The sequence below is a fragment of the Rhipicephalus microplus genome, chromosome X (assembly GCF_043290135.1).
Source record: "Rhipicephalus microplus isolate Deutch F79 chromosome X, USDA_Rmic, whole genome shotgun sequence".
Lineage (NCBI taxonomy): Eukaryota > Metazoa > Arthropoda > Arachnida > Ixodida > Ixodidae > Rhipicephalus > Rhipicephalus microplus.
In genome coordinates, this window is record NC_134710.1 from 86,104,823 (window position 1) to 86,121,629 (window position 16,807).

General features: G+C 48.4%; 1 protein-coding gene across 1 annotated transcript in view; it reads right to left on the bottom strand.

Moving 5' to 3' along the window:
• Positions 1-16,807, bottom strand: part of LOC119177415 (coactosin-like protein) — a 72,467-nt gene that overhangs the window by 13,648 nt on the left and 42,012 nt on the right. Inside the window, exon 3 of the mRNA XM_037428889.2 lies at positions 14,686-14,843. Coding sequence (XP_037284786.1) covers positions 14,686-14,843 — 158 coding nt within the window. The remainder of the gene's footprint in view (positions 1-14,685; positions 14,844-16,807) is intronic.

The following is a 16,807-nucleotide window of genomic DNA, read 5'->3' on the forward strand; positions in this document are numbered from 1 at the left end:
TTTTGAAGTAAGACGCAAGACTCCTTTGCTTCGTTGTTGCAGAGTGTCTTTTCAGTTTGCTGCCGCAATCCTGTGCACGCACACAGAAGTGGCCAGTGGCTCCAAAAAGACGTTTGCGACTGCTTCGACTGCCTGGCGTGAATGGCGGGCGATGTTTTCTTCCTCTCTTATCCACTTTACAGTGGCTAGAATGTAGAAGTGTGATGAACGCACCGGCTCCCGCGTGGCGCATGTGTTTTCTGAACGCCACTACAGCTGGTGTGCATGCAGGCCCATTATTGTACTCCAGCTGCAGCAAACTGGATTAACGCTACTTAAAGACCTTTTCACAGAAGACTCCATGGGCACTGCATACTCCCCTTAATATATGTGAACCCCCAAGAATGCACTGCCGAGACATTTGCACTCCCGTGGTACAGTCCCGAAAGGAGGTGTTGCTCCGTTCCTGTGAAAAAGTCACCTTTTCACAGACGGCTCCCTGGGCGCCTGCATAATTCTCTCTGGGCTGCGCTAAATAAATAGCCGTGACCTCCCAAAAATGCACTTTGTAGGCTGTGATGTCAGCCTCTGTACTCCCGTGCGCAGCCCAGCTTGGCGGCGTTTTTTTTCTCCTGTGAAAGTTGACCGCTGGTGCCGGATTGTGTGCCGGCTGTATCCTCGTTTTGTGCGCTTTGTAGGGAGGCGCATATACCTTCTGTGTACAGAAGAGGTAGATTTCCTTGCGTGTGTTTAAAGTTGTTCGAAGTTGCTCGGATATACCAGTCTTTCAGTAGATGTCATCTTCGATGATTCGTTTTGGTGGCGAGGACTACAGTTTGAGAAAAGTTTGCCCTGCAGCCTGCGTCCTCGGAATGCGCCGCTGAGTTTTTCCGCTTAGGGGTTTCGTTTCCTGGCAAATTTGCGCACGTCGTGTTGGTGTTGCCGTTGCTGTCGAACTGTTTACCTTCACAGAAGTAGACGCGCTTTTCGTAGGAACCCAAAGCCGACACGTGCGGTCCGCACAGACGGATAACTTCTCCAGCGGCAATGCACAAGGAAAGCATCTGGAATCAATAAAGAAGCTGCTACGGTGTGAAAGACGAAAAAAAAAAGACTCGAAGGAACGCGAGGGCGAAGTGCAAAGCTGTACAAATAGGGCAGGTGCGCGTGCGGGGGAGGGAGCGCTGAGGTGTTCTGGTAAAAGGGTAGGTTTGAAAAAAGGAAGAAGAGGGAAGCAATGCCAGGAAAGTTGCAGTGTAACTTTGGCAGCTGGTGGTCGCTGTGAAGGCGTGTAAATATTTTAGTATCACCCGAAAAGTTAAAGCATCAAAAAAATTTCGGGGGGGGGGGGTCAGAACCCCCTCAACCCCCCCTAGTTACGGGCCTGGACGTGACGCTCATCGGCTCCGTCGATTTTCGGCTGGAACTATGCTCTTTTCAATGTGGCTGCTCTAAAACTTGTGCGACTGCATCTGCAAAGTCAGCAAGATTCTGGAGACACCGATCTTACCCAGGTACGCCCAATTTTCGGCCACTTCGAGCAACTTTGCATCACAACGTAGCGAACGAGCTAAGCCTCACGGCTGCGGCTCCGCCGCTGCTGGATGCGGAGACGCCCCTCGGCCAACTCCTTAACATGGCGCTGCCTGAACAACGTGGCTACGACCCTACGACTCTGTCGTGGTCATATATTCCGAATCAGATGACGGCCCATCCTCCGTTTCGGCGGAGCAAGCCGACATTTTTCAACTCGTCGAGGGTCGGCGTCGCCGCCGAAGAAACGCGGAAGGAGCGTCTGCACTGAAAACTCCTCTCAACAATCCATCCACTGGAGACGCTCGCGCTCCATCTCCTAAAGCTCCACAAAAGACTTCACCTGTCTCTAAGTGGACGCCGAAACCAACGGTCAGGATGAATCCTGGCGACTACGTGATCGTGCTCAAGCCACGCATCACAGTAGCCCTCAAGGCAGCGTTTCAACAAGGTGAGCTCGGCGCTGCCATTTCCCAACTCATCGGAAGGCAGCACATGAATGACATCACCATTTCTCCCAACTGGGAGCAAAACATCATCATCTGTGGCACGCAGAATAACGAGGTGGTTCAGAAACTGCTGTCGGACTTTCAAATCAACACCAGCAAAGGACCGCTGCCGCTTCGCGGTCACCTCAAGCTCACCGGTGATGTGTGTCGCGGCGTGATTTCTGTGCACAACCTCGAAACCAGTGCGTCCCTGAAACATAGTGTGCAGTGGCATGGTGGTGAGTCTATGTGCGCAAGAACTCCAACGTAGCTGTGTTGACTTTCGCGGGAAGGAACGTTCCGCGTTTCGTCCACTATAACGCAGAACTGACTCCCGTCAGGGAGTAAAAGAAGACAGTGCCAGCGTGCTACCGCTGTGGCGCATAGGGGCACTGGGCGGATATCTGTCCCAACCTGGTCACCGAAAGATGCAGCTTTTGTGGCCAAAACGTGGGCGCTGGTCTTGAGGGGATGGCCCCCCATGAATGCAACCCAACGTGCATAGTTTGCGGGGGTCCGCACCTCACCAGCTCCCACGAATGCACTAAAAAATTCATCAGGCTTCAGCAACCAGGGTCCAGGACATCGGGGACCCCAACAAAACCAAAGCGCCGGTCAACTGGCAAAGCGCCAACCCCTGGCAAAGCAGCAACGGCAACGCTACCACCTGGCGCGGTGGAATCTCCAGCTCTCGGCGCTCAATCTGGCAACGCTGCACGCAACCAACCCAAGGTAGGCAGTTGGGTGGAGGTTGCCTCCTCTCCCTCTTCTCTCTCCTCTCCGCCTTCTGCCACAAGCACTACCGAAACACAAAAACTCAGGCACGAGCTCACCCTTTTGCGATCTCAGAATGAAGAACTAGCCAGCGAGCTTTACTCGCTCAGAACCAATCTCACTACTCAGCCCTAGTTGAGCGACGAAGAGGAAAATATAACAGACAGGGAGATTCCTACTACTGTAGAGAGTCGCGTCGCGGCCCTGGAGACCCAGGTGAATGCAATAGAGACACAATTGGCTGACCTCCCCAAAATTATCCATGACACCATCGCGCGTCATATGGAGACTGTCATCGCACAGGTGACACAAACAGTAACTCACATTATCCAAAAGTGGATACAAGACCATCCACGCGTCCTTAAGCGCATAGGGCCCATTAGGGACGTTAATCGCCCCTCAAAATTTAACAGAGTGACTCCAGATGAGTCTGACTTTTCTGAAGACTCCAGCACGTCAGCACAGGGTGCTAGTGAACTGAGTAATCTTAACAACACAACCCCACCCTCCATCTCCGAACATGGCCCCCAACCGTAGGTCGCGAGCCAGAGCAACTCAGCCGTTGTTACTAACACAGTGGAACTGCAGAGATCTCAAGAACCACAAGAAGCGGGCTCATGTCCGCCTCTATCTTGAGACCTTTGAGTTCCTCGTTGCCGTGGTTGCCCTTCAGGAACCCGGCACGGACGTCAAACTCACAAATTACACTACATTTCAACACAACCCGGAGACATGTATACTTGTTCACAAGCAATATACCGCCCAGGAAGTCACACTCCCCACAACACCGCCTTTCCCATACACGATGGTGTCGGTGCTGCCCATAAGGCGATCTGACCCACCTGTTCATATTTTAAACATTTACTGTCCCCCAAAGCTTAAGAACGTCACGTTCAGCGCAACTTTCACACAAGCTATGCAGGTGGCAGGAAGGGACCCCCTCCTGATCGTCGGTGACTTCAATGCCCCAAGCAGATTATGGGGTTACCCTCGAGAGGACACGCGTGGAAGGAAGCTTGCGGAACTTCTTTCTACACTTTGACTGACCCTCCACACTGATCCCGCCAGCCCAACACGCGTAGGCAACTCTGTTCAACGAGATACTTGGCCAGACCTCACAATTACACGCAACATACGCCATGCCGACTGGCTGAACACACAGGACACTCTCGGTAGTGATCATTGTGTATTAAACACAACCGTGTACATGCCTCCCTTAAAACGCCCGCTTACACAAGCGCATATCCCAGACTAGACAACTTTCCGCACCACTCTACCTATCGTAGACCCTCTCCAGTCGGGATACGGCACCTGGTCTAAATCACTGACGTCTACACTGAAACAACACGAACGGCTGATACAGCTCACGGAAACTCAAACGGACGTAGACAACCACCTCCTCCATCTTTGGCAGGCCCGCCGCAGCCTCACCAAACGATGGAAAAAAACAGAAACATAACAGACGCCTCAAGAAACGCATCCTACAACTCACGGAGCAAGCTGCGGAATATGCTGCTCAGCTAGCCGACACTAACTGGGCGGACAGGTGCAACACGGCTGCACGCCAGATGTCTGGTCGCAACACGTGGCGCCTGTTTCGCGCTCTCATCGATCCAACACAAACACATACGGAAACTCAACGTAACTTACATAAGGTCATGCACAACTTTACAGGAACGACAACACAGATGGCACACACGCTCAGGGACCGATACTTGTGCACCACCAAGGACCCCCGGACGGCCGCATACTCTTACGCAGGCAAAACGAACACGCAGTTGGACACCCCGTCCCAGCTCCACGACCTCCAGGCGGCCTTACGCAAGATGAAGCGTGGCACTGCACCAGGGCGTGACCAGGTTACGGTCAAACTGTTGGCCAATCTTCCCGATGCAGCCTACGCCACGCTCTTCGAATACATCAATAGCATTTGGGACAGAGAAACTCCTCTCCCTCTTGAAAGGAAATCAGCTCTCGTGACCTTCATCCCGAAGGCAGGTAAACCTATTGACGTGGAGAACCTTCGCCCCATCTCCCTCACGTCTTGTGTCGGCAAGCTGATGGAAACGATGGTGCGCGACAACTCTCCGAGTTTCTAGAAACAAAGCACACTTTTGCGGACACCATGTTTGGTTTCAGCCCTCAGAAGTCAGCCCACGATATACTTCTACAGCTCAACCATGACATATTAGATCCTGTTGAATGCCCCCACAATGACAAGGTAGTCCTGGCCTTGGATCTTAAAGGGGCATTCGACAACGTGAAGCATGAGGTCAAACCTTGACCACCTCAGTCAGACCAACCGTGGTTATAAAACATTCAATTATGTTAGACAGTTTCTTACAGACCGTCAAGCCTACATACGCATACAAGATGAGGAACATGGGCCTTACGTCATCGGCTCGAGGGGAACTCCTCAAGGCACGGTCCTCTCTCCTCTCCTATTTAATATAGTCGTGCTTCATCTTCCCCCCAAATTGGCTTCTCTACCAGGGATAAATCACGCTCTTTACGCGGATGATATCACGATCTGGGCCACGCAAGGTAACCTGGGTCACATGGAGTCATGCCTGCAAGCAGCAGCGACTGTAGTCGACGACTACGCAACCTACTGCGGACTCCAGTGTGCCCCGGCTCAGTCAGAATTTGTGCACGTACGTCCCTCCCCTCAGGACACAACTCAGCTCCATATCAGTCTTCCCTCGGGACCGATCCGTGAGGCCAAGGAATCCGCGTCCTTGGCCTCTTCATACACCACCAGCGCAAGGCCGACACCACAATAGCCAAACTTCGCACGGTGGGAGACCAGGTGGGGCGTATGGTCCGCCGGGTCTCCAACATGCAGGGTGGATTACGAAGCAGGGATGCAATGCGGCTTGCCCATGCTTTCGTAACGAGTAGAATACTCTACTCGACTCCCTACTTGCACCTACGCAAACACGAGGATGATCAACTCGAGGTCATCCACCGTAAAGTTATCAAGCGGGCTCTCGACCTCCCTCACCACGTCCAACTAGAGACTTCTGGCCCTAGGCGTGGTGAATACCTACCGGGAACTTCTAGAAGCCCACCTCGTTAACCAATACACGCGCCTTGCACAGACCCATTCCGGTCGCCGCCTCTTGGACCAAATACACATCAAACACGATTACTATATTGAGGAAAGGGTGAGAGTGCCAGAACCTTGGAGACGCGCCCTCCGGGTCCGACCCCTTCCCTGCAACATGTCCAAAGAAAACCACAGTGGTCGCCGCCAGGCGCGCGCGGAAGCGTTGCAGCGACACTTTGGTCAAGAGGAACACGTGTACTGCTACGTGGACGTTGCCGGCCCGCACCATGGAGGGTGGTATACGGCCGCAGTCATAAACAACGCAAACACCGTAACCGGGCTCACTTTCAAAGCCTGCAGCGCAACACACGCGGAGGAGATTGCCATCGCTCTGGCTCTCACCTATCCCTCTTCTAAACATATCATCACCGACTCACGAGGGGCCTGTCGGAACTATCAGCTAGGGTGGGCTTCGCCGCTTGCTCAGCGCATACTGGAACCTTGCTGCCGATACGTTAATCCAACTCCGCGAAATCTGGTTTGGGAATCCGGTCCCCAAGGACTCAGGGGTAACGAACAGGCCGATCAGGCCGCCCGCGCACTCTCTTCCCGGGCTATCTCCCTGTCTTTGGAAGCCTACTCCCAATCAGACAATTCGGCCCTTTCATTCAAAGATATTACCAATTACTACAAGGAGGAGCACCGGCGCTATCCAGACTCTTGTAAGGGACTGCATCGCGCTGACGAACGCCTCCTTTTAAAACTGCTTACCAATACTGTACTGTGCCTGGCGGTGCTAAATATTTCAATTCATCCTTTGATGGCACGTGCCAGTTCTGTGGTGAGGTAGCTGACACCTTCCACATCGTCTGGGCGTGCCAGTCTAATCCGTCTATCCCCCCCAACTACAATCTCACGAGAGAGGACTGGGAGGCGGCCCTGCTCGGCTGTCAAGACCTGAAGGCTCAAGAGGCTCTGGTTCAACGGGCACGGGCGGCGTTGCTTGCCAATGAAGCTCCGGAATAGGGGTTCCACCTAGTGCTGTGAGGGTAGGAGGCCAATAAGGCCCCAACCCAATCACCTCTCTGTAACCATTTAATGGTTATTAAATGTTTCACCACCACATCCCTGGCTCGCGCCTTGTCGGTGTTGACGTCGCTCGGCGAACGCGATTGGCTTCACTAATCCTCGCAACGCCGGCGACAGCCAGGAAAGGTACGCGCACACAGCGGGAAGCATGCCGCGATGGCGTCCCGCTCGTCGGCGCGATCGCGCGGCAAGCAGCGGCGCGCTATCCACATTATTGTCGACGCCGCGAGATTCTCGAGGCGCGCGCACCTGCCGGCTCACGGTTTCTTCTCGCCGACAGATGGAGAGAGGTGGCGCGAGTGAGACGATGCCCACGTATATATAAGTGATTCTTAAAAGAGAGAAAAGAAGAGCATCATAGTGCGATGGATGGGGGCAAGGGGAGATTAAAAGGGACAGGGATAGAGATGAGGATGCCCACATACAGAAGTAAAGAGAGGAAAGGGAAGGATGGACATGGTCGCAGAAGTCCGAAGACGGGGCACCTCTCAGCGAGCGCTTCACGGCGTCAGGAGATGGTTGAGGGTGAGCTGGTCGGCCAGAGCTGCGCTGTCGTTGGAATTCGCGGGGGTACAACCGGAAGAATGGCTAGTTGGGCAAGTTGGTACAGATTCATAAGTGCCCGGCGCAAAAAACACACGGAAACACGAAGTAGAGAAAAAGGACAGACAAGCGCAAACTATAAACTGAAGCTTTATTAGAAGCAAGACCTACACAATATATACAGGAAAGAATAAAAAGCAAGGGAGGGCAAAGGGGGAGGAGACAAAGACACGAGGGGCCAAATCTAGAAAGTCTGGGCAACATCAGGAAAGCACGCACGTGATGCAAAATCTAGATAGAACAGCTCCTTATCGTGTCTGGTCCCAGAGGGAACACTGACGCACGACTCAGACATCTTGCGAATATGCGCAGCCTCAATAAGCTCGCGCACTTTTTGGTTTTTATGCCGGAACAGCACAGAAGTCTCCTCAAAGAGCGGCTTGCAGCCGCGTTCTCTACAGTGGGCTTCTAAATGAAGGCTGGAATGGCCTTTCAGAGAATTGAAGTGTTCTCGAAGTCTAACATTTAGACAGCGACCTGTCTGACCCACGTATACACGATTGCATGACAAGGGTATGGAGTAGACAGCACCGGTGATACATGATACATAATTATAAATATGACTAACATTGCATGTACCTTGCTGTACATATATGCGATTCACGATTCGTCTATCTACTTTGGCACATAAAGTGAATAACTTATGCCTGGCAGAAATATGTTTTTGCATGACGCGCTTGCTTTCCTGATGTTGGCCAGACTTTCTTCATTTGGCTCCTCGTGTCTTTGTCTCCTCCCTCTTTGCCCTCCCTTGCCTTTTAATCTTTCCTGTATATATTGCCTAGGTCTTGCCATAAAGCTTCAGTTGATAGCCTGCGCTTGTCTGTCCTTTTTCTCTACTTCGTGTTTCCGTCTGTTTTTTGCGAAGTATACCTACGAGTACAACCGGTCAGCACGAAATTCAGCGAAAGAGTGATACCCACGTGAGAAGTGAACTCGAGCGTTGCGAGCGGTGGAGAGGGTGGAGGGAGAGAGAGCTGACACGCGGCGAGAGCGTGGCAGGCGAGGGAAAGAGACATCACCGTGCACTGCTAGGAGGGCATGAGCTACTTGGCACCGCTACAACACCTACGGTGATGGGAGTGGAGTGGACGGAGGGACAGTGTTACACAGGCTAGTCAAATAGCTGCTTCGCATCTAAACAATGTAAAAATGATTAACTACGGCATTTACTGTCTCCATGCCAACTTTGCCCGTGGCGCCATGTTTTGCTATAGAAACATGAGGGGTAGTACGCACTCTCAGTACTGTCCAGAGGTTAGGGGTTAGTAAAGATTATGTGTACTTGCGTGCGTGACAGGTCAGTAAGCGTTAACACCTTAGCTGACTGTAGTATGCATTGCCGTAATTGAGACAGTCTTATGAAATATTTAGACATCATGCGAGCCCAAATAATAGTAATGCATTTCGTCATGGCGCACGTATATGGAAGTAGTAACGTGTAAGAATCTGGGTCTAGAATATCGCTTACATGTCTAAGTTCATGGCTGCTCACCGGCCCTAAGTGTGTTACCCCACAGTAGGACATTCAAATAACCCAGAACTTTAGGAGAAAATGAAATTTTGAAAAGGTGAAAATTTTTTGAACACGGCATGTTTCAGCCTCGAAGACGACAAGCCCGCTAGTCGAAACATTGGCTACAGCGACATTCCGTGTTCAAGAACTCTTCATCCCTATGGTGTGGTGACACATATAGCCTTAAAGGGACCCTGCAGTAGTTTTTTAAACTATTCATCGAAGGGCTTCAACAAACGAGTTTATTTCTTCACGAATCAACTGCTGCAAAAAAAAAGAGATAAAAGCCGTCGAGCACGAGTGCAGTTACTGGGATTCGTTAAATGCTTAAAAGGGCCCTGCAAAACTTTTTGAGCATGATCAGAAAATGCTGCTGGTCGGTAGTAGAGGCTCCCAACAACACGCTAGCCAAATATTAAAGTGCAGCATGCGGCCTGGAATTCAGAATAAATTATCGAAGTCAGCTAATAATTGCTTTCTCTTCTCTCGTCAAATCACGCAATATGCCCAAAAATCACACGTAGTGGGCCCATCTATCAGCCATTGGCTGATTTGAACATGGCGCGCTCACTCGTTACAGATATCACCGTGGGAGGCCGCTACTTGTCCACGCGTGTGCGCGCGATCACACTGAAAAATCCACGCATTCGAAGAAAAAAAAAGTGCTCAAGGTCACGAGGCGCACGTGACGTTTTTCTGTGGCTTTGCCATCCCTCCCTGCTTAGCTTCCAGCGCTTTCGTCGGGACGAGAGAAGAGACAATGCAATTGCTGCATGCGACAAATCTTAGTAACTCCACTCGCACTGGACGGATTCTTAAAATTTTTTCAGTGCTGAATTCGTGAGGCAATAAGCTCTTCCAGTTAATTCATTCAATGGTTTACTTAAAGAAGTGTTTCAGGGCTCCTTTAAAGTTCTTTCTCTCTCGCTTAGTACCAGCGAGCGCGTTAAGAGCTCGGCAGGGGGGAGCGGGGTAGAGCCAAGAGGACAAAAAGCTGCGCCCGTTCATCAGCATGCGCAAACACCTTGAGCACTTCTCTTTCTTTTTCTTTGAACGTATGACTTTCTTTCAGTGTGACGGTGAACGAGTGCAGGGGCAGGCATGTGGCGGCACCTCGAGGCGGCCGCGATACTTTGCAGCTCACTATGCTCAACTCAGCCAATGGCCATGGACGTTGTGCTTATGATGTGTTCATTTGGATTATAGCTGCCTTTATGAAGAGCGAATGAGTTCTGGTTGACTTCGTGAATTGAATGTAAACTCTAGGCCGCATGCTGCGCTATAACGTCTGGTGGACCCTGTAACACTTTTTTGGCTTGGACGGTCAGAAAACGCTGCCAAGTGGAGGTTTGTGACGACATGTTAGTCAAACATGTCAACAGAGATGGCATGCGAATATGCCATAGTGGCATCTACCTATCCTGGTAATTACATGCGGTGATGAGTGATTAGGAATTAATGCCGTTCTAACTACAGTGTTTCTCACAGCCTCTGTCGCTTTGGACGTTAAACACCAGAAATTGCACTATTCCACTTAATGGTAAATTAGTGACTTAGTAAGTTAGTTGTATAAGTTGTATAATAGTAAGTTAGTTGTATAACTAGTTCCCTTTAAGTACTTACTGTGATTAGAAAACGTCATTGTAATAAAATTACTACCTAGATAGCTACTACCTGCAGCTACTACATAAGTAGCGAATGCGTATTGCATGTTAGTCAAAGTGAACTAAGAAAGATAAAGACAACAATAAAGTTAATAATAGTAGTAAAAATGCCGGCTGCCCCCGCGCATTGTGGGAATCGGTGTCATGCTAAGCATTCTTACTGTTCATTGTACGTTTTGGCTTTGAGCCAAGTGTTACGACGTGGACCGACGTTCCGTGCCTGTGTAAATTGAATAGTTGTGCGCATACCGTATAGGCTCACCAGGTATGCCGAATACACTGGCGTCTGAGGGGTAGCTTATGGCCCCAAGGAACGTCACCACTGACGTTAGATCAGAGAAGTCGTTTTTATATAAACTAAGTGCATGATACGGTGTCATTATGCGCATATTACACGTGGAGTTCGTCAGCGTATTCTTATGTGTTCGAACAACGCTTGAATAACACTCGTCATTTCATAAAAATAGATGTCGAAAGTTTAGCAAATTTTAATGTAACGGGAAAGCCGACGCTGCTATACCTCAATTGACGCTTTCCCGACGTGACACCTTCATAGTGTCTTTTTCTCGAGCAGTTTCAAGATCTCTCATGGCTCTACCTGACTGCCCCGCAGAATGCATGGTTTTGATTCCTGCTCAAAACCGGAATTAAATTTTCTGTATCAGTTGGGATTTTTCCCGCGCCGGCAACGCTGCAGACATCGACACCTACTTTTCTGCAACGCGGCCTCCTTGACGCTCTCGCGTTCAAATATCCGATGTACGTTCTCGCCGTTCCTAGTTTGATACATGCTGGGAATCACCCGAGGCACATAGTCGCATACAATGGGGCGTGGTATGTGGCGATGTACCACATGTGACTGGTATTCATGGCGTACGCGAAAGGCTTTTGATGTTACCCACATTATGACCTCACTGGCAGTCGTGTTCGCCATGCACTCATACCCCCTTTGCCAATTTTGGTATACACCAAGTTAAAGGGACACTAAAGGCAAATAACAATTTATGTTGGAGTGAAAGCTCAATGTATGGCAACGTCTAAAATGATAATATTATGAACAACAGTGCCTTTCTTACCGAGAAATTAAGCTAACTGTATCGCACGTTAACGAACCCCAGGTGGTCAAAATTTCCGGAGCCCTCCACTACGGCGTCTCTCATAATCAAATGGTGGTTTTGGGACGTTAAACCCCACAAATCAATCAAATCAAGCTAACTGTATCACATGACGTGTGCCACAAGTGGGACATTTGCGATCCTGATGATTATGATGACGTGAGAGTGCCCGCCTACTATTAATCACAAGTAATCAAACTAGCTACAATAAAAGAATAACTTTCCGTGCATCAAGAGGCGTCATAAAATGCTGCTTGTCCATTTTTGTTTAATTTATATAAAAAAGAACCACCTGGCGTTACTAAGGGAAATGACGCGAGTGATTCAAAAGTTCAATTGTTGGAGGAGGAGGAGGAGGAAAAAAGTTTGAGCGGAAAGACAGGGAGGTTAGCCAGTTCTTAGACCGGCTGGCTACCCTGTGCTGGGGAAAGGGGTGAGGGGAATAAAAGATGTTAAAAAGAAATGTTGCGAAGAGAGAGAGAAATTACAAAAAAAAATTGCGACAAAGGAAAGGCAACATCAAAGAGTAAAAGGCACTTAAGTCTGTCTCTGAGGCCAGTTGTCCGCAAAACGCGCAGCAAAGCTTTCAAAGCCTTCTGGTCTGAGGATGGGCTCGGCCAATGACCCAGAATCCTTTGTTGTGACAAAGGCCGATCGTCCAGTCTATCCAGATCTGGCTGGTTAGGTGGTGCAATCTAGCGGGGCCCAGTTGAACCAAGCAAGCAGAATCATGACCTACGAACATGCAGAAAATTGTTCAATGGCCGTTGTTGCTACCGTGGCTTCCGCTACACTTGCTCTGCTGCTACAGGTGTTGGTTACCGCATAGTAAAGGCAATGTTGAGCACGGTAACAGACTGCTTTCCGGCGCAGGTGACTTGAAATGCGCTAACGCGATGCAGACCATTGGCCCTGCTATTATTTCAAAATAAGCACTTCCTTGACCCAAAAGTAGCACTACGAAGTTCCACGTTGACTTAATATTTGACTTTAGTGTCCCTTTGAGGAAGCGGCCAGGAGAGCACCCAGATGTAGGTGGCTGGATAGATAGATAGATAGATAGATAAATAGATAGATAGATAGATAGATAGATAGATAGATAGATAGATAGATAGATAGATAGATAGATACAAATGGTCGATGTGCCTACAGTTCACTAAGCAATGCTTCACATTTAAAAACGAGGCAATATTACATATAGAGAACGAGATGTACTGGCAATTACCAAGCCCAAACGGTACCCGCATTTACATACGGAAATTGCACGTAATTTGCAGTGTACTGACACTAGACAGCGTATTATGTCTAAGGACTGCTTTGATTACGTAAATTTTATGTGATAAGCGTTTGAAATTTATCGTTTCATTAAACGATAGCTCTTGCTGTAAAAAGAAGTCTCTGCGTTTTGAGTGCCGTGTATTTCGCTTAATCCAGCCTCTATCAAAGCCGCACACTTCCGCAAAACATGTGTCGAGTGGCTCATAAGAGTTGTATGCACAGGCAAGCGTATACTTCAATCGTTTACCAACTCGCGGGACAGCAAGCCGTCGGGATAAGAACATTCTGGAACAGGCACATAACTGTCGTTGTGTCTATGTAGCTATAGAAACGGTATTCGCATAGAAAGTGTTCATATAGAGGAGACGAAACTCGGTCACGATCTTTTTTTTTTTTTTCAGTTACCTGCTACTCCGAACAAACCTCGAGCCATATGTTATAATTCATTCTAATTAAACCGAAGATTTCTTGCGGGAATCGTACCTCGAGATATTTGCTACTGTTAATTTTCAACATGATTTTTCCAGAATCCTAGCCTGATGCTGTGGCCATTAGGCCGCGGATGCGTATTCAAGGAAATGAGATATCAAAAGCCCTTACGAATTTTGAAATATAATATAACGTCGGGGGAAAAACGCACCTAATTTTAACAATGTGAGATGAGCAATTAACTTATAAGCTAATTGCATAGATGCGAACATATATTGAGAGTCGGGTGAAATAGGTGTTATGCATGAACAAATTATGTTGAGGTCATGTATTATAGGAAATGGTGTAATGCGGGGCGTACATAAGGGGGTTATTTGGCGTCTATTAACTATGCGATCTTCCATATTCCGCACGATAGTCATTGTAAACTAAACAGAGGTGTTTCCATGTCATTTGCACTCGTACAGTGTGACGAAACCACCATACCATTTGTGTTGTCTGTAATCCTTCTCAATATCTATATATATGTACCCTTTCAGCGGCAACTGAAAATTTCACCATTTTTACGTGGTAGTCCCACAATTCGCTCTGCCAATTTCTTTAAAAGACGATAAAACAAAAGAAGACCTCGTTTTAGCGTAATTTGAGCTACAATTTGAGCCACTGTGAGCTTTGGTGCAAACAAGCTTAGATATCAGAAAATTTCACCATTTTTACGTGGTAGTCCCACAATTCGCTCTGCCAATTTCTTTAAAAGACGATAAAACAAAAGAAGACCTCGTTTTAGCGTAATTTGAGCTACAATTTGAGCCACTGTGAGCTTTGGTGCAAACAAGCTTAGATATCAGAAACGCGTTTGAAACTGATGAACGTCTTCGCTTAGTTGTGAAATTAGAAAAAAATAAATAAGTCCACCAGATTTATGTGCTCTAGAAAAGGAGGTCGTTTGCACAAACTTTTCGATAGAAGATATTTACTCGCAAATGTATCCAAATAACGGGAGGAATAAATGAATGCAGCGAAACGTTGATGAGGAGCTTGTGATCGTATTGCTTTCTCTTTCTTTAGTTCATGTTCTCTGGCGTCGTTCGTAAGCAATGGCCCGCCAAACCAAGTCAAACAGCAAGTTCCGAAGCAAGTTCTGAAGCGACAACAGGTTCTGACTCACCTTAATTATTTCCTTGACGGCAGCCTTGTCACTGCTGATGCGGGCTCGCTGCAGCACTCCGACTGTCTCTGAAAGCCATGTTATGAAGACAAACTTGGACCGTTTGCTCATCTCGTCGCCGGCCTGGATTCGGAGGTAGATGAAGGCTCTCTCGTGTTCTGTGATCGACAAGCGAGGGCTACGCGTTAACCATTGGTGGTCAATGGTAACCAGTGGTGGTCAATGTGCATCTCTCTGACGTAAAATTAAGCGGTTTCTATTGCCAACCGAGAGTGTATTCGTATCTTCTGCCAGGCTTCCGCACTGAGCGGTACACGTTCCCGTCGGGATCAGCATTATAAGAAGGAAATATGACATTCATTCTGTCGAATCTCGTCCTTGACGTGGCGGGAAAACTACTGGGGGCTATTATCAGACTTACATACTGTGGGAACTGTGCGTATTTAATTCATCAGTGATCGAGAAATATAAGTTACCTGGTACACGTACAACAAACACATTGCGTATTATGACATTAGGGAGTTTTAGAATACCGTTTGCAAGCGCTGCGGGCGTTGCGGGCGTAGCAGGCGCCATATGAGTTTTAGAATAGCGTTTGCCCTGCTGCGATCCGCAACGCACGATCGCAGCGACACCGTAGCCTCGAAATTAGCGCTTGTGAGCCACATGTGGGCCGCCATCACCCCACGCAATTTAGAATTTTTTGCGTGCGGTCCGCGAACGCGAACGCCGACTCGCGTTACGACGCATGCGCAGTGGCAGCGACCACACCGCAAGGGCTCGCGGTGCGCTATTCTAAAACTCCCTATTGATTATCACCATATGCTGTCAAACGAGCGCTGACTGAACTAGAACTAGTTTTCATAGCCGAGCACTCATAGACATACTTAAACGACGATCCTGGCTTATCAGGTGTTTGGAAAAGTGGCGTTTTTTGCGACAAGGGTTTTAAATATGTCCTTTATCGCACCATTAAGTTCTCTTCGAGAACCTGCTTCTTCACCGTCTCACATTGATGATCGCGTGCTTGCGGCACCACGCTTAGAATTACGCGAAGCAAGCGCAAAGAAGTGATTTTGAAGTGAAGCTGTGAACTTGTAGCGATCTTCACAGTGACTGTTACAAATAGCATATTAAAAAAAATGTAACATGTACGGAATTGGGTGCCTGAATGAGGCATTGGGTGCCTGAATGAAAGTCAGACAAAACCGGTGCACGTGTCAAACATTTTTTTTTCCCATTGGCGTTGTCGAGCAAAGTTCACCATTATATTCGCACGGAAGTTGCACTTTTACCACACAATGGCATAGACGTCATGTGATCGGGTGGTATACATAGACCTTTCTTTTTGCGCATCTGTTTGTTTCAGCTAGAAGTCGTGCGACCGTAGAAAATTCCCTTCTTGGCCAATTACTCACAGAATACTTTCAATGGGAAGGACTGAATACCAGTTAGGATGAGTATCTCGTTCTATTATAGTGACGCAACACTTCTGCAATACGTCAGTAAGAATATATTTAGAGCTTTCTGTATGAGGTCCCATCCAAAATGTGTGTTTTTTGTTTTTGTGATAATCAATGACTTAAAAAATGAAGGTGGTAGGACAACGAGTTGGCGCTTTTTTTTACAACAAATTCGTTGAAATCAAAAGTGACACCGCAATGGACATAGAGGTGAGACAGCGGGCGAGTGCAGGTTTCTCTTTAGCTCTTAGGGGGAGAATAAGAATGACTGTATGCACGCGTCGGGTGGGCTACCTTGCTCCGAGAGAAATAGATAAATGTGGTAAAACGAGGGAGAGACAAGGGTGGTGAAGGGACATTATCGGTGCTCATACATCGATTGAATTCACAAACTGCTGCAGAGACCACTGGACTTGAAGTCTATATGCAGGAGCGCTTTCGTTGCTTTCTGCACCAGCGCAGAGCACGTGGTGCAAGGATCTTCACTTTCCGCTGTGACAACATAGGCGGGTTGAAGAGGCACGGATCAGAAACACACAATTAGGGACGCACAATGTCACCCTGAATGTGAATTCTGTGACTATACCATTAAGGTATAAATGGTAGTTTTGAACAGCCAAGGTTTCTTGTCGCTGCATTGGGCAATTTATTAGGCTTTC